This window comes from Vipera ursinii (genome assembly GCF_947247035.1).
Source record: "Vipera ursinii genome assembly, chromosome: 12".
NCBI lineage: Eukaryota > Metazoa > Chordata > Lepidosauria > Squamata > Viperidae > Vipera > Vipera ursinii.
Window position 1 is genome coordinate 13,357,405 of NC_139525.1, and position 26,641 is coordinate 13,384,045.

A 26,641-nucleotide genomic window follows, 5' to 3' on the forward strand; every position below is an offset into this window, starting at 1 on the left:
TCAATGTGAAGCTTTTATTCTCAAGTGAAAGCAATCTACAGAATGAGAGCTATCACTTGCTATTATTTAAAAACTGTTGAAAAACTTTGCTGTGTCTAGCTAAAGCCGTTATTGGCAAGTGAAGATAAACTGCCAGCAAGAATGCTGTTATAATAAATCAACATAACTGCCCGATATTCACAATCACAATAGGAAATAAAACCTTCTGTACTGAAAATCCATTATTGATTAGTGAACGTCACATCTAGCAGATGAGAAACTGTGAAAAACGCCTATCCAGAACCTGACAGCTATCTATGTAGCCTGCATTACATTCCTGAGCCAATGATTTCTGAAGAGTTTTTAATCAAGCCATAAATCTGAGTTGACATTTTATTTTAAAAAAAGGCAGAATCCCCTCTCAGTTGCAGTATAACTTGCAACCTTCAACTGGGTAAGTCCATTGGGTCACTATGGGTTAGTCACTGGCTGTGTCTGCACTGCTGCCTGAATCACTGATAGGTCAGCCAGGTTTTTAGCCCTAGTATACTGTGTGAACTCAGACTGGTATTTAATTTCTGGCTCAGTGTGTGCACAAAATCCAGAAATCTAAATTAGTTAATTATAGCTCAGATCAAACATAGCCACTATGTCTCAGTCAAATCTATCTCACAGGGTTGTGTTGGAGGGAAAAATTAGAATATTTATGTAGATCACTCTGCACATCTTCAGAAAAGACAAGGTTTATAGTTATGTGCCCATCTTCTTCACACACACATCCCTTTTGTTATCAGAAAAAGAGATTAAAGTAGATTAAAGGTGCATCGTTTTTTCGAAAGATGCAAAATGTAGAAATTTCCTGGTCATCCACAGCAAAGTCAGGAGATTTGCTCATTTGATTTATCAGGCATTTTAACTGCCATGCCAAATTGAAATATCATGATAAGACAGGTGAAAACCAAACAATGTATGGTTTAGTGGGCAATAGTTAACAAATACCCATAAAACATGTAAGTGCTGATTAAAAATAAAAAGAACAGTTCTGTGAGCTTCTAAGACTTCTGAAACATTTACATCATATATAAGAAGAAGTCACAGTAGATCACCTTAATTTCTAGAGAGGTTTTAGAGATCATAATACTCATTTCTGCTCTTGCCCAGAATTAAAGCGAGAACTGCTGACAATATGGACAAATACAGGACTTCAGCAAAGCTATGACTGGGTACTAAAATGCTCTTATTCTAAGAATAACACACTTTCTAACACACCTAGAAAGATAGGAACGCACACACACACTCTTAACCTTTAAAAATGTGCAGTCAGTGTTATCCACTGAAAGGATGGGACTGTGGCAGGAGGGGATATTGTGGTTTAAAATAGTTTTCTGTGTTAGAATAAAAGTTTTACAAGTGGAAGTTATAAGAGTAGCTATAAGGATAGCTGAAATTTTTTTAAAGTTCTAAAGACTGGCTAGGAAAAATTGACATGCCTGAGTAATGATCCTAAAAGCAAGCACTCAGCACTAATTTGAGTGTGTGCTTGTATATTTATCATATTATAAACATAAACACTCTAAATCACTCAAATTGAGAGGTAGCAGACACTCCACTATATAAAGCACAGTACAGTATTGTTATTTTGTTCTTTGGTCCACCTTCAGCTTAACAAAAGTGATTAAACTCCTATATTGTGCCAAATAATGTCAGGGTTTGCACAATTGAAATGTTAAAAAACCACATTATGCATTAGTATGATATGTAAACCCACCTAATGGGCAAGTTCATATATATCATGTAAGACATAATTTGCTTTGGCCTAATACATGAATGGAGTCACTGTGATTTATCACCATACTGAATCATAATACAATTTAACAAATACATGCCTGCACTACTGGCTTGTATATTCTCATAATTAATGCTAGGGTGCTAATCCTAGAGAAAACTTGTTAGTTTGAAATGTAAACAATTCAACAAAGAGATAAGAATGAAACAACATATAATGTAATTTCAAGCAACTAGTGTGAACTACCGACTAGAAATGTAACAGTCAGTTTAATCAGACTTTTCCCTGCTATAAAGAATAAATCCCTTGCTTTAAATCAATGCACATATAATATGCAGAAGCAATACTTAATGTTCATAAGAGCTAGTAAATATATAGTCTGAAAATCTATGACCTGAAGTTAATTGAACTGGAGCATTCTGAATTGTATTTGTCTTCTGATCGAAACTTATTTTCCGCTCTTAAATTATATTACTTTTCACTTATCCTCCAATATGCTCTTTTAATAATCTTTATGGCTGTAAAAAATTTGAATGAAGGAATCTTCATAAATGTTCGTAAATCCTAGCTATTGTTAGAGAAGGGGGAAAAATTTAAATGTAGCACTGCAATGCATTTTTAAAAAATATATTATTCTATCCATGTGCCGCAAAAGGAATTCAACAGAACAAAAACAGCAGTACATAACATTTTTTAAACATAAGTATACAGTATATATAAGAACCATGGGTGGCAGCATTTGTTAATCTTTTTGTACTGCGAACATCCAATGATGACATTCAACATCATATAATTTCCAAAAATCAGCTTCCCTTACATTCTTACCATTAAATGAGACATTTTCCAAACAAAAGAAACAGGGTGAATTAAGCAGCATTGTATAGATTTTTCCTACCATGCTGAACAAAAATCAAACAAGCATTTCACATGCCTTCTTGGATTTAATTCTTTCTTTGCACTATGGCACAGACATAATGATTAAATGGCTCTTTGAATGTAGTGGAACTCATTTGAACAACTCTATGTGCTGCAATAGATTAAATCTATTTCCTTTTTTAAAATATTGCTATTTTCAATGTTATTGAGCAACCTTATCCTGTTGTCACTTCCTAATTTCCTTGTACAATTGAGTTTACTGATTTTAAGCTGACATCTGAATAGGAAGTAAAAACCAGAAACCAAAAACCATACAAAATCTACAAACTATAAATGAAAACTACCGTATCTTGAGGCTGTAGTTAGTGGAGATGAAACAGCCAAGCATTGTAAGAATTTGAAGAAGCAATACGTTTTTAGGTGCCACAAGATTTTGCTGCTCCTACAACAATTTTCCTTCTAGAACTAAACAACATTGATATTTCTGTTATCTGTCTGAGTCAAAGTACCGGTAAATAAACATTATCATGTACGTCTTAAATAGATAGAGGAACAAATATTATCCAGAGTAAATAGTACACCTACGGTATATGTAGAAGACTAGCATCTTCTATTACAACAACCACAATTCTACAGTCAACAACAGTCAGGCAAGCTGAAAGGTTAAGAAATGACAATCTCATATTAGCACTGCTAATTCCGACTGCAGATGATGCATGCATGCTTTAGTGACAAAGTAAACTTGTTGCTAAGAGAGTATAGAACAGGTAGAATTATCTCAAAAGAAATATAAGCCTTAAATAAATACAAGTATACATATTTCTATATGCAACATCAAATGTAAAGGTAGATGTTTTACCACTGTGCCTTTTTGCAGAATAAAACATGAGAATGACATTCGTTTTGTACTATGAAATAAATACCGCTTTAGAAAGTAGAAGTGATGCAAACGTAATGCTGCACTGTAATTTTTTCTCCATTTTAACAGGAACATACAGATAGAAACAGTGAAAGTTTCAATAAAAGTACATGCCCTGGGACTGCATTTAATATCAGCACAATTCCAAAGAGCAACTAGAAGATTCCTGATTAGTCAATAATGTATTATCTGTGTTGCTTACTAAATTGCAAAGAAATATTATTGGGCTCAGATCTTTGGCTTACTAGTTGTCCTTGCTTAATCCTAGAAGCTAACCAGGGTTGGCCCCAGTTAGCATTTGAATGGGGCCACTAGGGAATCCCAGGCTGTTGGCTACCTTAGGAAATAAGCAAAAACATTCTGGATTAAAGCAAGGTTAAGCCACTTTCTTAATGCTGTCAAGATAACTGCATGAATGCAATGAGAATCAAGCTTTTGTAAAATAATAATAGTGATAGGTGGATAAAAATGCCAAATCCAGTATAATTACGAGGCTGACTGCAACCAACTATAATAAAATAATGCAAGATCATCACTCAGATTTGTTACAAAGAACCGAATAAGAAAGCTAGCAACAAAGATGCATTGGAATATCTGCCAGAAATACTATTTGCCTGCAAGAACTGGTGGGAACATAAAGTAGAAAAAGTAATAGAAAATGAAATAGCCAAAGGGCACTGGGACTTTAGAAATCAAACAGATAAGCATATGACACATAAAAGACTTAACAACTGCTAAGACAGACAAAAAAAAAGTCTAGATAGTGGATGTGACAGTTCCTGGAAACAGCAGAAGAAGAAAAACTAGAGAAAAATCCCAAAATACAAAAATAATTGCAAATCAAAGTAGAAGACTATGGTAAAGCAAAGACAGTACCAATAGGTGACTTGGGTGCAATTTCAAAACATCTGAACACCACTTGAACACCATCAGCATTCACAAAATCACCATCAGAATTGCCAATGGAAAGGTTTATTTGGAACAGCTTACATCCTGTGATAAAAGCTTTAAGATTATTAAACAACAATGTCTGTCATCTATCACGCTGTCCTGGGGAAAAACTCAACAGGTGGAGAAAAATAACAAATCCAGCCAAAACATCTGGCTGACTGTGCATCTATAATAATGGCTTTAAGGTTAGTAGTTCCATACTGATTCCAAGAAACTTCTCTTTCTCCAGCAATCTTCTAACATAAAATAAAAACTCTTCTTCCAAGGCCATTTTAACTGCTATATAAAAAGCAAGGCAGAACAACTGAAATTATTTACCGTATATTGATGAGCTCTGAGAACTCAGAACCACACTACCTTATCTTATCTGGTTGACGTGTTAATAGAAAGCTTTAGACCTCAGTTCATTAGGTCAAGAATGTCCTTTATTTGGAGGCAGATGTATTATGACAAGAGTCACTTGACAGTGCTTACTCGATCTCTCACAGAACTTATTTTAACTGAGTTACTTGGAAGAGGCATGTTTATTTCTACCACAAAGAGATGGGAGGAAACAAACAAGCTCAGGAAATAAAACTCTTGCTCTGTTTGATATATTTTGGTGTTGTCTTTTTTAAAACAAAGCTAAACAGCAATTCTCCGCTCCCATTAACCTAACATAGGTAGTTGTACTTCTAAAGGGCAGCGGAATATTACTAATCCTGTAAGATAGAAACATTTAACTTGATTCATATCTTCTCTTTAACCTTCTATAAAGGCTGGTCAGGAATCATTAAAGTGGAAACAACTCTTTTGTTTAATCATGCTTTCTCAGAGTTTTTTATACCAAAAGTGGCTTCAGCAAATCATGTCTGGCAAACTGCACCTCCTTTTTTGTCCCCAGCTGTGAAGCAGCCTTGCTGGTCACCTTCGCACCTGCTCATCCAAGAAAGATAAGGACTGGAAGGCATTGATTTTTCCATTTAACCCAGAGCACTATTTGGTCCTCAATAACTGGTATCAGCTTTTCAGGATTCCAGGCTGTCTTTTCTTATCACCTGATGCTTCCCTCCACTCTTTTCTTTAGCTGACAATTAAAATTGCCAAACACATACACTACCTCCCAAGGTAGGCAGGTAGGTAGAGATTTGTGATTTGGAGGTTGGATCGGGAAAGACGGCCTCTTGTGCACAGCTCAATACCCAGACCCTTTTTTGACAACTACAATCTAGATTCTATCCCTCAACTGACACTGCAGTCCAAGGAAGGGATGCCAGACAGGGGTCGCCAACCCCGCAGCACAACCCAGGATGCCAACAACCCAGGATAGAGAGGTTACAGATGCCCACTAACGAAGAGTGGCAGGTCCTGACATCAAGGGGAACCATCACCATCTGACAAAAGGCGAAGGGATTTAAGCTTGGGGGAGGGGGGGGGGTAAAGAGAGGAAAATAAAATCCTCTCCCTCTTTGTTACGCACTAAACGGGAATCCTTCCTGCAAAATTGGCCAAGTGCGTTTGATTCCCCACCCCAATCCACCTAAGCGATTCTGTCAGTCTGTGCAGCCCAACCATTAACGCATTTCACCCACTGAGCCCATCCAGAGGGTGGGGTTCTGCCCAACCACAGCTTTTCCAGAACCCCCCCCCCCTTTCCGTCCAAGCCCCCAGGCCACACTGTTCTGCTGGACACGGGCCCAAGAGGCCCGAACCCGGGCGCTGGGCCTGGCTAAGCCCCGGCTTAGTCCGGTCAGGACGAGGCGAGGGTTCCCACCTAATCCTGGGGGGGGAAATCGGGAGAGCGGCTGTGGAAACCCACCCTGGGCTCCCGACACGGGCAGAGAGAAAGAGGCAGCGGGAAGAACGTGGGAATGCACACGCGTGTCGGGCGCCCCTCCTCCCCGCACTCACAGTCCAGGTGCTTCTTCTTGGGGCCCATGACTTCGTGGGTGGTGGCCTTGCAGACGGCCTTGGCGATGGCCGAGCCGGTGACGCTGTGCTGAGCCGCCGTGATCCGGTCGGTGATCGACTGGCCCGACATGACGGCGGCGGCGGCGGCGCTCCTTGCCCAGCTCGGCGGCCCCTCAGCAGCGGAGGACTTCCCCGACGGCCCTCAGCGGCGGCGCAGGGCAGGAGGAGGGGGAGGAGAAGGAGGAGGAGCGGCGGCGGCAGGCAGGCCGGCCGCGGGGCGGAGCGCCACCAAGCCCGGCCCAGCCGCCGTGCAGCCCGGGCTGAGGCGAGAGGGACGCCCCTGCGCGCTTCCCCGCCTTCTCTCGCTCTCGCGGACGACGACGCGGCTCTCCGGCCGGCCAGACCTCCGCCCCGTCCGGCCTGTCGGCGCCGCCGCCCCCGCTGCCTCCTCACCTCAGAGGCCCGCGCCCGCTCCAGACAAAATGGCGGCGCGTCACGTGACAGGCGGGCCGCGGCGCCTCGCAGCCGTCGACCACGCCCTCCCCCCCTCCTCCTCCTCCTCGGCCACGCCCCAGGGGGCGGAGCCAGGCGCTCGCTTGCCAGACTGCTGCCTTCGCTCGCCGCGCTTGGTGGTCGCCGCGCCGCCACCCGGGACGGGATTTGGGGACGGGGTGGGGGGGTCCCCGCAGCCTCGGAGACGGCGCGCAGCCGGACGGATCTCCGGCTCCTGGGATCTGGGCAGCCAGCCCCGGGGCTGCTCGGTGGGCGCCTGGCTGGCTTGGCCCCTGCCGCGGGGACGGGGGTGGAGTAGGGATGAGCTGAGCCTTCTGGGGGGGCTGCATTTGCACGCCCGGTTGGAGGAGAGGAAGGCAGCCTGTCCGTGCCGGGGGATTCCGAAAAGCTCCCTTTGGATGAAAAAAAAGAAAGCGCCGTCGATTGCACGTTGCAAGGCGAAATCGAAAGACCACAGCAACGCCGAGGGAAGGAAGGGAAAAGATGGCCACTTGGCATGCAATCGGGGTGGGTGGGTGGGTGTGTGGGGGGGAGCTTTGGGGGAGGCCTGGGTTGCAGCCGCGCGCCCCGGTCGGGTTGCAAAAGCTGCGCGTCCAAAATAGGCTCCGCTATAGTCTCAAGCCGGTTCTGTGGCGTGTGAATGCAGTTAGGTATGGTAATGAAGGTGAAAGGAGCTTGTGTTTCACCTTTTAGCTGCTGGGGAGGGGAAAAAAAAGGATCGGTGATCGTTAGTGGCCTTAGTAATGCTGAGTGTCTCCCATAGGATCTGCCTGGCTGAGCCAATCTGGCGCCCTCCTTGGCCTTCCGCCCAGGAGCTGAAACCCGGCTCTGCTGCAGCTTCCTGGGGATCTCGGAAGAACCACCCTTTGGGGCTGGTTAGCATCCTGAAGGCAGCCCCCACCCAGCCTTTTCATTCGCCTTTCAGGGTGAATGTTTAACTCTCCTTGCCTCTTATGTGCAGAGAGAGAGAGAGATGTGGGAATGATGGCTCAGTGGTTAAAGATACCGAGCCATTTTGTCAACTGAAAGCTGATAGCCCAGATTCGTTACCTGAACACCAGGCAACAGGGCAAGCTCCCATTACTTGCCCCTGCTCCTACCCACCTTGCTCAAAAGCACACAGATGCGAGTGTTTAAGTAGGTACCACTTCGGTGGGAAAGTAACAGCGTTCCACACACCCCAGCGTATAATTATGCTGGCTACACGACCGTGGAAGTGTCCTCGGACAGTGTTGTCTCCTTTCGGCTAAGAAATACATGAACACCACTCCCTAGACTCAGACACAACTGGACAGGAGAAACTATTAGGCTAAGATAAGGATGGATAGATAGATAGATAGATAGATAGATAGATAGATAGATGATAGGTAGATAGGTAAATAGATAATAGCAGTAGCACTTAAGACTTATATACTGGTTCACAACATTTTACAGTCCTCTCAGGCGGTTTACAGAATCAGCACATTGTCCCTAACCATCTGGGTCCTCATTTTACCAGCCTCGGAAGGATGGAAGGCTGAGTCAGTCTTGAGCTGGTCAGGATCAAACTCTTGGCAATGGGATGATAGATAGACAGAGAGAGAGAGATAGAATATATATAATGGATAGATAAACTGTTGGCTAAGGTCAGTTCAAACAGCAAGTTGGAGAGACCTGTTGCCATCCAGATGAGCCTCAGCACAGTACAGTGAATTCAGCTTCGTCCCGTTTGGTTTTGGCTCCAGTGCAAGGATGGGTTATTGGTGACGGTGCTGGTGCCAATCGCCCACAAATGCTTGTATTGAGAATACAATGATGGCTTTGACCAGGCTTCCAGACTCCAACTGCATCTGGAAAAAACTGACTTCAGTACACGCTGGGCAAGAATAGGTTCTTTTTGTTTGGCTGTGAAACTGTTCATCAGAATCTTTTAACTATGAAGCAAAACAAAAGACCCAAAAAAACCCCCAACCCACCTCAAAAATCGTTTTAATCTAAAGTTGGAGAAAGGCTGACCACTGTCCCTTTGGAGTATGATTTAAAATGTAACGTTCTTAGGGCCCAGAGAGTTAGACAACATCAGGGGATAGAAAAAGCAGGTTTTTTGCAGGTTTTTTTTAAGAACACATTCCTGGACACGTTTCGAAAGCATGTAAAAAAATGCAAGTAGAAAAATAGGGACCACCACGGTGGGAAGGTAAGAGCGTTCTGTGCGCCTTTGGCGTCTAGTCATGCCGGCCACATGACCACGGAGATGTCCTCAGACAAACGCTGGCTCTTCGGCTTTGAAACGGAGATGAGCACCGTCCCCTAGAGTCGGAAACAACTAGCACGCATGTGCGGGGGAACCTTTACCTTTTTAATGATAACAGCAACAGTTTTGGTGTACAACTGGATGGAAAACAAAGTAACCCACACCTCAATGTCACTTTTCGAAAGCATTTTTTTCCCAAGATGGATGGAGGATGGACAGACGGACTGTTGGCTAAGATCAGCTCAGCTTTGAAATTGGTTGTCAACTGAACCATGAATGGTTAACCACTGAAAGCACTACAGATGGAGAACGAAAGAAGGAAATCAATTGTAGAGTGGTGCAAGAAATTTTAGCCACACACAGTTTACAGAAGAAGAAATAGATAAAATAGATATTGATTTTCTCAAGAAGTGGCAAATTATAAACTATTGGCTGGACCAGAGGGAAAACCTTGGAAATCAGGATGTGTCTTCAGAATTATATATTGTCACCACTGATGATAAGAGCTACCAAACTGAGGATCTTATTCAAACCACTGTGTGGTTTAACTCTGACTTCCTAGTGTGTTTTAACAGATATGGCTTTTATCTGCCCAAGTTTTAATCAAATCTAATGCTGTTTAAGGTAAAGGTAAAGGTTCCCCCCGCACACGCATGCTAGTCGTTTCCAACTCTAGGGGCCGGTGCTCATCTCCGTTTCAAAGCCAAAGAGCCAGCGCTTGTCTGAGGACGTCTCCGTGGTCATGTGGCCGGCATGACTAGACGCCAAAGGCGCACGGAACGCTGTTACCTTCCCACCGGAGCGGTGCCTATTTTTCTACTTGCATTTTTACGTGCTTTCGAACTGCTAGGTTGGCAGAAGCTGGGACAAGTAACAGGCGCTCACTCTGTTACGCGGCACTCGGGATTCGACCCGCCAAACTGCCGACCTTCTGATCGACAAGCTCAGCGTCCTAACCCACTGAGCCACCATGTCCCTTTTTGCTGTTTAGCTTTCACCAAATCAGGGTTAGCTAGATACTGCCACCTGCTGTGACTCTTTGCTGAGTAATTGCTGCCCAAACAACACATAGTTTCATAATTGTAATTCTCTGTATATTGTACGCTTTATAGTATATGAAGGTTGACCACTAACTTTCAAGTAAGTCAACTTCAGGGAGAATCTTGGTGAAACTTAACAGTTTCAGAGCAAGTTGTGTTCTTCAACTGGTATTCTCAACAGTAGCTTCACAAGGGCAGCTGTGTGGGGGGAAGTAATGAGAAGACTCTACTCTTTGTCCGGATCAAATAATCCCAGAAAGGAACTCAAATATAACTTGTTTCTGCTCCTAAAAGAAAACATATCTTTGATGCAAAGACAATTTCTGATTTCATGGCTAACGCACTTGGTTGCCTTGTGTCATGGGTCAACCAACAGAAACTCAAAAAGATACATGTCTGAGCAAGGATTGTATGTTACAATTGCTTTTGTCATTTGCAGAATTTTAAATGAGACCCCAAAATCTTCAGTTTATAACCTACACATTCTGTTTCCATTATCTATTTCTTACCACAAAAGAGAACACAATGGAAGAACTGTCAGTGCCTTTGCAGTTTTTTCCCTACCACTTCTTTAGTGACTGCGTAACAAAATGTAAATCTTTTTTATTTCAAAAGGATGTGTAGACTAGCTGCATTCTCTAAATTTTACATTAAAGTGCTACCTTTAGTATCTCTGGAGACAGCAAAAAAACAGCATCTTGCAAAACAAATTGGTTGTTCTTATGGAAGACACAATGAACAGCACTGCTTTGCTTTACAGCATTTTCTTATAGCTGCATGTGAAATACAGAGAAAGCTCATCAAAAATAAGAGTTCACTCATTTTCCTGAACTGTGCAGTTCTTTTCTGAGCAGTAAACTTGAAAACAGAAGAATGGAACAAGGGTTTTATTTGCATTACTTGTTAATAACAGGCATGTGATGTATAGTAGATAAGGCACCAGGTGAGAAATTGGGAGACCGTGAGTTCTAGTTAGGCATAAAGCCAGCTGGATAACTTTGGGCCGGTCAGTTTCTCTCAGCCTTAGGAAGGAAGCAATGACCTTTGACCCCATCTGAAAATCGTTGCCAAGAATCCTGCAGGGATTGTCCAGGCTTGGACAAAGCATAACCCGTACCAGAGACTCTAATCCTAATTACATTATTGCCACTGGAGATATGAAAAACAAGGTATTTCCTTCCATTCCTTCTCTTAATATTTTGTTGAAATGTTATTGTTGGTAAGTGGAGGAAATTAAAAATTATTTACCTTCTACCAAATGAAATGAGAATGAGAAAAATGTAGATGTTTTCCTTATGACGTTTCCAATATGAAAAGATAGCTAGGGTGGAGCCAGGAAAGAAATGGATGACGTGGACCCAGTGAGCAAAATACAACTCAAGGCTACTTTCACTATAGTTTGGCTCTTTAAGCAGTGTGAAACTTGTAAACACACCTATTTTATCTGTTTATTAGATTTATAGTCTGCCTTTTGTCTGGCCTTTCCAAGGGTCTTTTTGGGGGGATCAGATTCCTTCCTTCTATTCCAACAATCCCCATATTGGGTTCAGAGATTGTGACTGCCCCAGAATGACACGTGGGGTTACTTCCAAGTAGTTTATTGTTGTCTGAAGGTTGAGTCATGACAACTGGACTTATAAGTCCAATTGCTGTGACTCAACGTTCAGACAACTTTACCTGGATGACTGAGAATCTTCCATCGATGTATTTGTCTTTATTGTTGTTCACCTACAGACAAAATCTTTCCAGACTAAAGCAAGTATCTGCATAACTATAGATATAACTATAGATGAATTGCTAGGGAGGGTCACCCTTTGCCCCCTTCCTGCCTACCAGATCTCTCCAAGCTCTGCTGCCTCTTTCCCCTCAGGGACACAGCCCCTCCCTCTTGGGAATCCAGGCTACATTCCACCACACCCAAGTCACTCAGGGAGCTCCCGCAACTGAAAATGCACTTGACTTGGGTCTTCTACTCCTGGTCCATCACCTTGACCGATTACTCAGCGCTGTTCTTCGGAGCTTCACAGAGTTTGTTTTTGGGTTGATTATATTACAGGCACGTTGTTGGGTCTCTCCGGGATTAACTAACAAACATGGATCTGTTAGCTATTTGGTTTGTTCCCCTGCTTCTCGTTGTGCAAGGGAAAAGGAAGTGAACATTTCAGCAGGCAGCGGTTGAGCAATTGCATTGCTAAACCTTAACCAGAGCAGAAGTCAGCGAAAGACATCTTCACTTGGCTGCTGAGTTAGATCCTGGTTGCAGCATTATTTGCTGAAGACATATAGTTGTAAAAAAACAAAACAAAAAACACAACGTATTTTGCAATTAGTTCCCCCTCCCTTCAAGTCAACAAGTGCAACTTTTAAAGACACCTCGGGACAGGTTCAAATGCATTATTCCTTGATCTGCTCTGGGGCATGATGGTCCTTCCTGTCTGCCTGTGGCAATGTTTGTCTCCTTCCCGGTCTTCATTTGTCCTGTTGGACAGAAACATGCAAACTGACATTTTAGGGCCACAGACAATCCCTAAAAGCTTTGAGTACAATCCCCAGAAAGAGCCAGAAGTAATAAGTTGTACTTGTTAATGCAATAACAGGAGGAAATAACAGAATAACCATAACAGAATTGGAAGGGACCTTGGAGGTCTTCTAGTCCAGCCCACTGTTCAAGCAGGAGACCCTGTACAATTCTGGACAATTGGCTGTCCAATCTCTTCTTAAAACCCTCCAGTGATGGAGCACTCACAGCTTCTGAAGGCAAAGCGGTTCCACTGGTTAATTGTTCTCACTCTCAGGAAATTATTCTCATTCTCAGGAAGTTCTAGGTTGGTTCTCTCCTCGATTGCTAAATATATAACTTAGCAAACCAAGCTACGGTTCGTGAAGCCTGTCATTGTTATAAACCATTTTTTATGACTGAGTATGTTACATGAACTCCTACTAATTTTTGCGCAACGGTCCATTTTAATTACCATTTAGTTCAATCTATGCACGACTAGGTTATATCTGATTTCGTGAATTTCATATATTTGTTTTCGGGATTTATCTATTGCCTCAGTCTTGGCCATTCAAAGTAAGCAATAATGTGGTGGTGGGGGGGGTTTGGTTTCACGTAATGACACTGTGAGCCCAGCCCTCGTGGATGGGATGGGCAACTCCAGCCAATTGTGCTTATTCAATAAACCACATAGCCGCTAACTCAAAATTACCCATAAAGCGTGCTTCCTGGTTGGACTTGGCCATGGCTCTTCCTAATCATTGTGAAGCAACCCAACCACAACTTCACAATCAGATCAAAGGAAGCTTGCACATAAGGCATGAAGGCAATGCCTTCCCTAACCCTTCTCGCCAGCATAGGCTTAAGAGAAAGCTCTTAAACCCCATGATAAGGACAGTGTTGTTTGTTCACATTGCCAACATTTTTTTACATTTCAGAAGATCCATTTCTGGAGATTAGTTATAAACTGGACAAAGGTTTATTTTTGCCTTGTCTAACCCAATAACAGAGTTGGAAGGGGCTTTGGAGGTCTTCTAGTCCAACCCCCTGCTTAAGCAGGAGACCCTATATCATTTCAGACACATGGTTGTCCAATTTCTTCTTGAAAACCTTCAGTGTTGGAGCACCCGCAACTTCTGGTGGCAAGCTGTTCCACTGATTAATTGCTCTCCCTGTCAGGAAATTTCTCCTTAAGTTCACCTTGCCCGCAGAAGCTGTGCGTGCTCCAACACTGGAAGTTTTAAAGAAGACACTAGACAACCATTTTGTCTGAAACGGTATAGGGGTTTCCTGCCTGAGCAGGGGGTTGGACTAGAAGACCTCCAAAGGTCCCTTCCAACTCAGTTATCTCTGGACCAACTTGAAGGATCAACAATGAATTAATAAAGCAGTCATCATCTCTCAGACGCCAACCGTTGTAGATAACAATCAATAGCCATTTCCTACATTCTCAGCTAGCTGTAATGGGAGATAATTCCAAATATAATTAATAACCAAAAAGAGGATGAGACCAGAAATCCAGGTAGCCCAGTGGGACCAGCAGTGTCGACCTGGAAAACCTTTAAGCCCCTGTTGAGAACAACAAAGGCAAGAAAGCAACTTCAGTGGTCATTCTATATCCTGCTGAAGTTTTCTCCCTAATGAGAAGACTCTTCACGTGTTGCCTTCTGCCAGAGGGGTAACCCAAACTGCAGGATTGATCTTTACAAAATGTGCAGTTCAGCTCATATTTCTCTTGTCCTCTGCCTTCCTCATTCCGTATTATGCCCAACGCTTCTACTTTCCTGGCGTACAAAGCAAAATGTACATCAGGAAGAAAAAAAGAAAAAAAAACTTGCTTGACTGGTTTAAAATAAATACCCTGAGCTCAAGCAGCTTTGTTCTCCCTTTTTGTGGTATGAATGGTTCAAGGAAACACTAACGCAAAAGAAAGCACATGTTTGAAAGATTTGCTGGCGGCCTCCAATCATCACCGAATAAAGTCGAACATTTCACTTTTTTTTTAAAATTCTTGAACTTTCAGAGATAACGCTGAGATATCTCAAACTATCTCTGAAAATGTTGATATGGTATATAGGTCAGGGGTAGGCAACCTTGGTTCTTTTACCACTCGTGGACTTCAACTCCCAGAATTCCTGAGCCAGCATAGTTCAAGAATAAAATAAAAAAAAGTGAAATGTTCCAAATTTATTCGGTGATTGGAGGCCAAGGTTGCCTACCCCTGGTATAGGTGGTCCTTGACTTACGACCGCAAATGAGGCCAACATTTCTAAGCAAGTGAGCCATGCCCCATTTGAGGATCTTTTTGCCACAGTTGTTAAGTGAATCACGGCAGTTATTAAGAGAACCGTGTAGTTGTGATTCCTACTCCAGTATTTCCTCGCTTTGTCACAGGCCCACCGTAAGTGATTTCTTTCCTTTTGCATTTCCAACGTTCATTTGCAATACCTTTATGCATTCTTGACATCATCTTACAGAAATTTTCTTTTTAAGTTATAATTTAGGGTCATTTTTAAACCTTTCGTCCGCGTATCCGCCCCTTGTTCAAGCATTGCGTTACGTCCAAAGCTCCTTGCCCATTGAAGCATGCACTGCTTTACATATTCCTTCTCTAAATTCAAATTCGATAACACTTTATAGACTTTGACAATGATATGCTCATCACTACTGAACAGCAGGATTTCCATCTCATTTTTCGCAAAAAACCTAACCCATAACTCTTTCTTTGTCTGATTTAAATCTTTCAATTGTAAATATGTAAACCGGACGCATCCTTCTGATTCTAACTGCTCTTTAGACTTAAAAGATGGAAACTAACCAAAGAGAGAAGCAACCTAGAACTAAGGAGAAATTTTCCGATAGTGAGAACAATGAACCGGAGGAACTGCCTGCCTTCAGAAGTTGTGAACGCTCCAACACTGGAAGTTTTTAAGAAGAGATTGGACAGCCCTTTGTCTGAAATGGTTTAAGGTTTCCTGCCTGAGCAGGGGGTTGGACTAGAAGACCTCTAAGGTCCCTTCCAACTCTCTATTCGTGCTAAAGAGAGGATAGGTCACAATTGGTGATGCTGCCACCATTTTAATACCTGCCGGTTGTCAAGCACCTGAATTCTGATCACGGGACCGTGGGGTTGCTGCAACAGTCGTAAGTGTGAGGACCAGTCATGGCATCCAACGACTGCCAGAAAGGAGCTACTTTTCCTCTTATGCCTCCAGAAAAACACATATGGAAGCCATCTGACTTCCTACCATGCCCCTCACCGCTTGGTGAATTTCTAACAATGGTTTGTGCAGTGCGTTTCGATTGATGTCCCCCACGTAGGCCCACGATTGGGATCAAAGTTATCATTACTAAGCAAGGCAGTTTTTAAGTGAGCCGCACCTATTTTACATTCTTTTATTTTTTTTTGCCATGGTTGTTAAGCAAATCACTGCAGCCGTTAAATGAATCGTGCGGTTGTTTAGTGAATCCAGCTTCCTTCATTAACTTTGTTCGTTGGAAGCCAGCGGAGAAGGTTTGCAGATGGCGAGCACCAGACCCTGAGATGCTACAACCATCATAAATACATGCAAGGTGCCAGGCGCCCGAGTTTGGATCATGTGACTGTGGGATGCTGGGAGGGTTGTAAGCATGAGGGGAGGGGAGGGGAGGAAAGGAGAAGGAGAGGGAGGAGGAGAGGAAGGGAGGAGGGAGAGGAGAGGAGGAAAAGAGGGAGAAGAGAGGAGAGGAGGAAAGGCAGAGGGAGGAGGAGAGGAGAGGAGGAAAGAAGGAGAAGGAGAGGGAGGAGGAGAAGAGAGGAGAGGAGGAAAGGAGAGGGAGGAGGAGAGGAAAGGAGGAAAGGGAGAGGAGAGGAGGAAAAGAGGGAGAAGAGACGAGAGGAGGAAAGAAGGAGAGGGAGAGGAGAGGAGAGGAGAGGAGGAAAAAAGGAGAGGGAGGAAGAGAGGAGAGGAGGAAAGGAGGAGGGAGAGGAGAGGAGGAAAAGAGGGAGAAGAGACGAGAGGAGGAAAGAAGGAGAGGAGGAGAGGGAGAGGAGAGGAGAGGAGAGGAGGAAAAAAGGAGAGGGAGGAAGAGAGGAGAGGAGGAAAGGAGGAGGGAGAGGAGAGGAGGAAAAGAGGGAGAAGAGACGAGAGGAGGAAAGAAGGAGAGGAGGAGAGGGAGAGGAGAGGAGAGGAGGAAAAAGGAGAGGGAGGAAGAGAGGAGACGAGGAAAGGAGGAGGGAGAGGAGAGGAGGAAAAGAGGGAGAAGAGACGAGAGGAGGAAAGGAGAGGAGGAGAGGGAGAGGAGAGGAGGAAAAAGGAGAGGGAGGAAGAGAGGAGAGGAGGAAAGGAGGAGGGAGAGGAGGGGAGGAAAAGAGGGAGAAGAGACGAGAGGAGGAAAGAAGGAGAGGGAGAGGAGAGGAGAGGAGGAAAAAAGGAGAGGGAGGAGGAGAAGGAGAGGAGGAGAGGGAGAGGGAGCAGGAGCGAAGAGAGGAGGAAAGGAGAGTGAGCAAGGAGAGGAGAGGAGGAAAGGAGCGGGAGCAGGAGAGGAGAAGAGAGGAGAGGAATTTAGCAAACTAGCTATTCAAAAAAATAATAATAATAATATCGAAGAATTTGTATTTCTGTTTATTCGATTATGGAAACACTAAATTGGAAGTAAATAGTTTAATGCTAAATGCTTGAGTCAGGTTCATTGCAAGAATTCTTAGCATTAGTGACACTCAACAAAGGAACAAAATCTCAAGTACTGATCCAGGAATATCTGCCGGGGGTCAAAACAAAAAAGAAAGAAAGAAAAATCAAGAGGGAGGTACAATGCACAAAGGGACAAGACTTTCTACACACAATCATAGCCCTCATTGTGATTTTTTTTTTGACCAAATACTTCCCTGCAGAAATCCAGTAGGATTTTGCCTACTGGAATTCAGAAACTGGCTGGCATTTTCCTCCCTGCAGCACAGACGCAGCCTTTTGGTGGTCTCCAAGCATTACGGAGTTACAAAAATAGCTCAACAGTTTTCCTTCGTTTCTCTTGAAAGTGACAACACGGAAGCCTCTGAATGCAGCTTATGTTCAGTTTAAGGCAATTTTGCCCAAGTGAGGAGACAATAGCGATAGCAATAGCACTTAGACTTATATACCGCTTCACAGCACTTCACAGCCCTCTCTAAGCAGTTTACAGAGTCAGCAATTTGCCCCCAACAATCTGGGTCAGCCTCATTTTACCGACCTCAGAAGGATGGAAGGCTTGAGTCAACCTTGAGCCGGTCAGGATCGAACTCCAAACTGTGGGCAGAGTCAGCCTGCAATACTGCATTCTAACCACTGCACCACCAGGGCTCTTACAAACAAATGGATGGATCTTACTCTCCAAAGATGAGTTCCACTGGCAAAAAAGAAGTGGTACTGTATTTACACTCTTGGATTTAGTCAAGAAAATGGCAAACATTTTATATCAAAAAAACCCTAAAACTTCCCCGCCCACCAAAGTTGCTTTCCCTAATTTCTAATATTTAGCCCTTATTTTCCTAGCATCGATCAGTACCAGCTGCTATAATAGATGTAGCTTCTGTTAAGTAGCCAGGATGTAGGGGAAAAAAACAGTCACAAGTAACTACAGTGTTTAATATTGACACTGCGAGGCTTTTGTTCCCGTTCATGTCCAAAAAAGCCAAGTTCAGGTCTTAAAATGGGTACCATTCAGATCCTAACTGGTAGAAGCCATGAAGGAAATGACTAATGGATGCCATTCCGATCAACCACATCCCAGTCTTTTTACAGCTGACCCACTTCTTCCGTCACTCCATCCTCACGGCGCGAGGAAAGCAGCCATCAGATTTTTGCTCTGCAGCAATTCCAGTCTCTGCTCCATCGTTCAAAATGACCTGATTTTGGTGTGCAAAAAAACCCCAAAAAACAAAAACCTAACTAACCAAGGGATGCCTTCGCCTCTTCACACTTTGGATTGCCTCTCATCTGTCCATTCCTGTTTTGTATTTTGCAGAGCTTGAGTTCTTTGCTCGTCTACCTGAACGTAGTCCACCCGTTGCTCTTCCGAGAGGAAAGGTTTCTGCAAAATGATGGCAATAAAACATAAGTACAAGGATCTAGGAAAATGCTAGGGTTACATCCCTTATCCCCTTATTAGGCAGGAAAGCCTAGTTTCAGATGTGAAGGTCCAATTAAACTGATTTATTGCTACTCATGCCTATGCATAGGAATCTTCTGAACAAACAGCACCTGCTTGGAGTTAAATACGGGTCAAAGGAATTCAAGGGAGGTTGGACTTTGTTTGTGGCTACACAGGGATTCTAGGTTGATCCCTCTTTTAACTCCACCCCCAAGTTCTGCCACTCATTCTGCTACATCTCTCCTCTTTCACATCCTTAGTGGCTTTTTCTCCCCATCTTGAAGATGGGGAAGACATCAATTGGAAAGAGGAACAATCACATTTCAACTTGTCCTGATTTGTCACCTTCTCCCTCGGTCCAGAACAAATCAAAGGAATCCATGAACAGGAGATTCATGAAAAACATTTGGCTTTAGATGAAAGAAAATGTTATCCCCCACATAGGTGCTTTGATGGGTCAAGGTCAGAATGAATTTCAATTCCAGAGAGTTTCATCTAAAATATGCCCTCTTCCGGGTGCAAAAACCAAATACAAAGATAGCCACTTCCCCCTGTGGACACTGCTATTAGGATGGAGAAATGTACTCCTGCTTTCTACAATTTTTGCAATTTTTTTTATGGACAACTTTATTTGTTTATCATTTCCCAATCCATTTAAAATTATTTCTGCTTAGAAGTCTGCATTTACATTTTCATACCCTGTATGCATACACACATAGGGATGCGGTGGCTCAGTCGGTTAGGACACTGAGCTTGTCGGCAGTTTGGCGGGTCGAATCCCAAGTGCCGCGTAGCAGAGTGAGCACCTGTTACTTGTCCCAGCTTCTGCCAACCTAGCAGTTCGAAAGCACGTAAAAATGCAAGAAGAAAAATAGGGACCACTCCGGTGGGAAGGTAACAGCGCTCCGTGTGCCTTTGGCGTCTAGTCATGCCGGCCACATGACCACGGAGACGTCCTCGGACAAGCGCTGGCTCTTCGGCTTTGAAACGGAGATAGGCACCAGCCCCTAGAGTCGGAAACGACTAGCACACATGTGCGGGGGAACCTTTACCTTTACGCATACACACACAAACACACAAAATCAAAACTGCATATTTTGTATGCAATCTGTCCCAACATGCATTCATGGATTTGGGAAGAACTTTAACCCAATATGTTATTTTCTTTATTTCACAAAATACATTTAGGAGACTTCTTTTGCAACCTTCAGAGAGAACAGGGTTTCAATTCTTGACCTGCTTCATAACCATGAATGAGAATTAGAGAAGCACCAGACAAAAGTTTTCCCTATTCCCTCCTGATGTCCTACCTTCTGTACAGGAGATGGAGAAGCAGAATTAAAATCCAGTGCTAAGTAGTCAAGGCTAAACTTCTTTGGCGATTGGAAATCTCCATTATAGGGAGATGTTGCTTGCTGGTGCTCCTAAAAAGGACAACAATGATAACGGCGTCAAAAAATTAAATCTGTTTAAAAGAAACAAAGATTATATCACGGATTTATACAAACAGCAGTAACGAATAAGAGCAGATAAACAGGCTGTCCTTTGTCACAGTCCAATCAGTTCTTCAGGACCACATTACTTGAAGCAGGGGTCTTCAAACCTGGCCCTTTCACGACTTGTGGACTTCAACTCCCAGAATTCCTCAGCCAGCGTGCCTGGCTGAAGAATTCTGGGAGGGCTCTTCAAACGTGGCCCTTTTATGACTTGTGGACTTCAACTCCCAGAATTCCTCAGGCAGCGTGCCTGGCTGAGGAATTCTGGGAGGGCTCCTCAAACTGGCCCCTTTTATGACTTGTGGACTTCAACTCCTAGAATCCCTCAGCCAGCGTGCCTGGCTGAGGAATTCTGGGAGTTGAAGTCCACAAGTCGTAAAAGGGCCAGGTCTGAAGACCCCTGACTTGAAGGAACGTCTTCTCTGTACGTGCCTAGCTAGGCTTAAGATCCTTTAACGGGCCCTCCTTCATTTCTACACACCAAAGTGGGTAAGAGAAGGCGGCATCCCCTTTAAGGAATGTCCTCTCCAGTCTCGCCTCTGCATCATTTTGGGCCCCGGGTGAAGACCTTTCCATTTTTTTCCAGGCACTTCCATTTCAATTTTTAATTGTATTTTAATTTGTATTGTTTTGGCTTCCAAACGACCATCTTGCTACTGCCTACCTGCCATGGGGTCCTTCTTTTGCCTTTCACTTGAAGCCTGTTTTTAGTGGGTTTTATTCTAAATTGCCCAGAGAACTTCAGATGAGACCCTTTTTTCAGCTCCCCCCTCCCATCCCATCCCTGTGCTTCTCTGACAACTGTTGAGGTTGCGGCTCTTCCCTCTCTCTTCCAAAGTCATCTTCACGTACAATAAATACAATACAGAATCACACAACACAACACAATAAAATAAAATAATAAAATAAAATAAACATAGTGTCCCATGCTTCATTTTATGACCGTTCATTTTGTGCCGGAAGGCCCCTTATCACAGGGGTCCCCAACCTTCCAGCCACGGCCCACTAACAGACTGCGGCCTGTTTGAAACCGGGCTGCTCGTGGGAGCGGTGGGCCCTTGCGCTCACGTGCGAAGCTCCGTTCGTGCAAACGGAGGGTGCAAGCGCCCGCTGATCGCACCAATGCAGCTGTTGCACTCACGTGTGTGCCTGCCACGCACACGACCCCCTGGGCCAGGCCCTCGAGACAGGACGGTTGGGGATCACTGCCTTATCAGAAGCCTCTCTCCACAATATTGTCTACTCTAGGCTGATTTTCTACGCAGCAATCCTCTTAAGTTTCCCCGTTGAATTTGAAGGGATAGACCTGATATGAAAAAAGAGTACAGGACCTCTCTTTCCTATCCACAAACACCCCGGGTACATCTCTGCCTGATCTTTGTGATGATTTGGAGCAGGGCCACCTACGCCTATGTGCACAACAGAGGTCTGTAAAACAGGAAAAAGCTTCCCTTATCGCTGTGTCAATTAAGCCTTGTGTTTTTCCAGGGAATTTCTTCAGTAGGGCCAAGGGCCACCCTCTCCGCACATCCCCACTTAGAAAGAAAAAAAAAACGGTCCTCCTCTGAGCGGTTCCGTTCATGCCATTTGTCAAAATGCGAGCAGGGAATAGCTGCCTGAAAATAATTACCATTTCAATGTAACTTCCTTCCTCTTCTCCGGAAGGCGAAGCAGCGAAGACCCTCGCTGAATTAATGCAGTCTCTTTCTGGAGAGATAAAGCTCGTTCGATTGCTAGCAGTGGAAAAGCAAACAAAGAAAGACAGAGGTCAAGGATGAGTTTCCCCAGATGCTCTGAAATCTCGCCAAATCCTGACGTCGTCTGGGCAGGGAATAAACCATCCAGAGCCCAGCAATTTGCATGAGCTACAAAAAAGGGAACCATCTCATTAAGCTCCTCTCTCTATATTATTCGTTCCTGCTTATTGAATTTGACAATACATAAAAACTACCCAGCCACAGAGGCATAGGAAACTATGATACAAGCATAGACCTGTCCCGGGATTTCCAAGGGATAGTAAACCTCTCGTCCCGGGCATCTGCAAGCGATGCTTCGCTTTGCCTCGTACAGCTAGTACTATTTTTGGGATGGAGTTCATTTAATCAAGAATGAAGGCCAATATCCGTGTCCCAGGATAATGTTGCAGGATCCAATCTGGGTCGGTCACAAAAGTGAGGTTCGCCGAAGATGGCCCCCAGCACGAGTCCAAAAGCTCGGAAGGCCAAAATCTCTGGCCCTGGTGACCGACCTCAGATTGGATCCTGCAACATTTAATCAGGGACAAGTAGTCCTCAAGTTACAACAGTTCATTTAGTGACCACTCAAACTTACAATGGCAACGAAAAACTGACTTGAGGCTTGTTTTTCAGGCATACAACCGTCGCAATATCCCTACGATCATGTGATATCAAAATATGGATGCTTGGCAAACTGGCCCATATTTATGACAGTTGCTGCGTCCCGGGATCATATGTTTCCCCTCTTGCGACTTTCTGACAAGCAAAGTCAATGGGGAAGCCGGATTCACTAAAGCAGTTGTGTGAATCACTGTGGTGATTCATTTAACAACTGCGGAAGGGAAGGTCGTAAAATGAGGCAAAACTCACTTAACAAATGTCTCACTTAGCAACATAAATTTTGGACTCAATTGCAGTCATAAGTTGAGGACTACCTGTGCCAAAACCATAACTCTACTCTGAACACCGTATGAATATATATAAAAATGCATTTGCCCTTGCAGACTGTTTGCTTTTCATCCTTTTTTCTTTTCTTCCTAAACCACAGCCAAATCCATTTGCCGGGTGCAACACTTCTCTAGTCCATCTCCATAAATTGAGACATTTACTACTAGTCTTCTTCTAGTAGTTGATTGCTTTGGGGTTGTTGTTTTGTTTTTTCAATGCCGGAATGAGAAAGTAGCCATAATTTCATAAAGGGCTTCCTTACAATGTTCTACACTGCTGCTTCAAAGGTGGAGCAGATGAGTGCCCCATCTGAGGTCTGGGGACTACAGGCAGAATGACCCAGCTGGTAATGTAACTCACAATTCCTTGCAGACTCCAAAATTGTTTTTATATCCTTTTAATTAAGAAAAGGAAATTGTAACAGCATTAAGAGGGACGCGGTGGCTCAGTGGGTTAGGACGCTGAGCTTGTCGATCAGAAGGTCGGCAGTTTGGTGGGTCGAATCCCGAGTGCCGCGTAGCAGAGTGAGCGCCTGTTACTTGTCCCAGCTTCTGCCAACCTAGCAGTTCGAAAGCACGTAAAAATGCAAGTAGAAAAGTAGGGACCACTCCGGTGGGAAGGTAACAGCGTTCCATGCACCTTTGGCGTCTAGTCATGCCGGCCACATGACCACGGAGACGTCCTCGGACAAGCGCTGGCTCTTCGGCTTTGAAACGGAGATGAGCACCGGCCCCTAGAGTCGGAAACGACTAGCACGCATGTGCGGGGGAACCTTTACCTTTACCTTTAACAGCATTAAAAGTACTAAAATGTAAAGTGTTTTTTTCCTAAAAGATTATAAAAAGATAAAAATGAAAAGTGAGAAACAGTAAAAGTCAAGAAAAGAGAAAGAAAAAGGAAGCTGCCTAAACTGGTGGTTTTGAATCTTTGCAGCAGTTACAAACACGACTATTTCCATTTCTGCCTTCCAAAAAGGCGTCTTGGATTTCCCTTCTTCCCATAAATAACCCCTTTTGATCCCCAAAATCATCAATTCGTTTTTGTTTTATTTTCAGCAAAAAGTCCATAAGGGATTTCCAGTCCTTTTATAAAAACAGCAATTGTTTCTTCCCTAATCAGATGTGGCCTTTTTGGAACGTTCGGCTCTCTTCACAGACCCAGAATCCAAAAAAAAAGCGATACTGCAGTTGTAAACTCAAATATTTGAGCTTTGAAGCCGCAGTGTAGGAATTCATTCACATTAATTCAAATTTAGGTTTTTGTCCTGGCCCAGCTCACTTACCTAATCTGATCCTATCTACTTTTTTGGGGGGGAGGGGGGCGAGGGGAGAGAAGATCCTGACATTAGGAAAGATGGAAGGCAAAAGCAGAAGGGAACAACAGAGGATGAGATGGCTAGAGAGCGTCACCGAGGCAATGAACGTGAATTTGGGCAAACTTTGGGAGAAGATGGGGAGGACAGGGATGTACGCTGTGGTCCATGGGGCTGCGAAGAGTCAGACAGAACCTAACATCTGAACAATAACATCTACTTTATGCAGTGTCCCCCCCCCAATGAACCACTCTATTCCAAGTGGCCCCCAATTGCTATGAATCTCTGTTTGGGTACTAATATAGCGATCATTCCCCTTCATGGATTACTGCCTTGTGGCGAAGGGGCTTGCGTAATTCAATGAAGCTGTGAGCTATGCCGTGCAGGGCCACCCAAGACGGACAGGTCCTAGCAGAGAGTTCTGACAAAACGTGATCCACTGGAGAAGGAAATGGCAACCCACTCCAGTATCTTTGCCATGAAAACCCCATGGACAGTACAAAAAGGACTTCCTGGAGGAATGTTGTCCATGGGGTCGCGATAGGTCGGACACGACTTCGCAACTAACAACAACAACAACAACAACGCGATCATTACAAGGCCTATGGTTAGAATGGAGCACCATGGATAGGTGGCTACAGAATTCCCTGGACTTCAAGTTATTTTGTTTCAATCAAAAATCAACACCAACTTCAGAAGGGAAGAGAGAAAAGATGCTATAAGATAGATAAGAAGTATAGTATTTTTTTATAATGTATGAAATACGAAAATATTGGGATGGTGTGCTTAAATGGAAAAAAATGGATATTTAGACGACCAGCATTGAGAAAAATCATGACGGATAAGAATGGATTGAATATAAAGGGGAAATTAAGCTTAAACAAAAATCACAAAAATAGGATGCATGGTGAACTAATGAGATGATTTTTATAAGAATAAGCTGATTTTTTTTTTAAAAAAAGGCTATATACGGATGTTGTAATTATCGGTATAAATATGAAAAAATGTCTACGTTTAATCATTTGTACATTGAAAATATTGAGAATGATATTTGTTTAAGGCTGAAGAAGGAGACTACAGTTGGGAGAAGGGAAGATCAAAGAAATATATTATTAATATACTAATTATGGAATTATCAAAATCAATCATTATGGACTGTTATTTATTTATTTATTTATTTATTTATTTATTTATTAAATTTTTATACCGCCCTTCTCCCGAACGACTCAGGGCGGTGTACAGGGCAATAAATATCAAAATGTAAATACAAAAGTTAAAAAAGAGATTAAAAGAATTAAATAATTATGCCCAATAATACAATACTAAAAATGTGTTAAAACTTATTTAAATCCAATTATTGCTTCCCCCCCCCACCAAATATATAAACCAAGACAACATGCTGTACTCCAGGCAATGGAGATGGTTATTGTAAAAAAAAACACCAATAAAATATTAAAAAACAAAAAAATGTTCTTCAACCTGTTGACATTTCAGGTAAGGAAACTGAAATCTCACAAAAGTTCAGCCTTTATAAAAGAATTTAAAAAATATTATTTCGGGGATTCTGGGCACCCTTCCGATGTAATTACTGCGAGGGTGGCTGACAAATTTGGGAGCTGCAGACCCAGACACTGACAGGGCAAGCCACTAGTTAGTATATAAAAAATAAGAGCAGACCCTGCCCATTCTGGTATTGATGTTGCTACTTAGTTTGGTAATGACAATCTGCAAGAAAAGTACCAGGCTCAGATATCACCAAGGACTCCGCAGTGGTTGTCCTCTTCCTTCTCCTCTCCTTCCCCTCCTTCCCCTCCTTCCCCTCCTCCTCCTCCTCCTCCATTTTGCAGACCCCGCTCCCTTCTAGCACTGATGTCACTCCCTAGCTGGGTAATGAAATGTCTGCAAGAGAAGCACACAGAGCACCAAGGACCCCCACAGTCTTTCAGTCTGAAGTCATCTCCAACTCAATTGCCACCAGCAGGGTTTAGAACAGGGGTCTTCAAACTTGGCCCTTTTATGACTTGTGGACTTTAACTCCCAGAATTCCTCAGCCAGCTTTGCTGGCTGAGGAATTCTGGGAGTTGAAGTCCACAAGTCATAAAAGGGCCAAGTTTGAAGACCCCTGGTTTAGAATGTCCACAATGGTCAGCTGTCAGGAGTCTCCATTTCTTCAGCGAGTGGCTCCTTCTCCTTCCTAATATACAACAGCCCGGCTGCTCTTTTATACGTGGCGATAGTAGCGGTTATCTTTTCTGCCTTTCTGGATGGTGTCCGGCCCAGTAGAAAAGCTGGAACTATAAGATAGTTGCGTATCTGATTTTCCAAGCGACTGTCCCACCCGTCCAGTCTTCCAAGAT

At 43.5% G+C, this 26,641-nt stretch overlaps 2 protein-coding genes across 4 annotated transcripts in view; both read right to left on the minus strand.

Moving 5' to 3' along the window:
* LOC310645959 (phosphatidylinositol-binding clathrin assembly protein-like) overlaps window positions 1-6,862 on the minus strand; it is a 42,419-nt gene extending 35,557 nt beyond the window's left edge. For both annotated transcript variants that reach the window (XM_083372063.1, XM_083372062.1), the window contains exon 1: window positions 6,402-6,862. In XM_083372063.1, the coding sequence (XP_083228189.1) occupies window positions 6,402-6,531 (130 nt within the window). In that variant the 5' untranslated portion in view covers window positions 6,532-6,862. The remainder of the gene's footprint in view (window positions 1-6,401) is intronic.
* Window positions 6,863-11,059: 4,197 nt separating this feature from the next.
* Window positions 11,060-26,641, minus strand: part of GAB3 (GRB2 associated binding protein 3) — a 101,173-nt gene continuing 85,591 nt past the window's right edge. The window contains exons 8-11 of one of the 2 annotated variants that reach the window (XM_083372065.1): window positions 21,919-22,021; window positions 20,103-20,216; window positions 18,596-18,732; window positions 11,060-12,665 (exon numbers count right to left, since the gene is read on the minus strand). In XM_083372065.1, the coding sequence (XP_083228191.1) occupies window positions 18,616-18,732; window positions 20,103-20,216; window positions 21,919-22,021 (334 nt within the window). In that variant the 3' untranslated portion in view covers window positions 11,060-12,665; window positions 18,596-18,615. Of the gene's footprint in view, window positions 12,666-17,267; window positions 18,733-20,102; window positions 20,217-21,918; window positions 22,022-26,641 lie in introns of those variants that run through there. The other variant, XM_083372064.1, reaches the window with a different exon arrangement.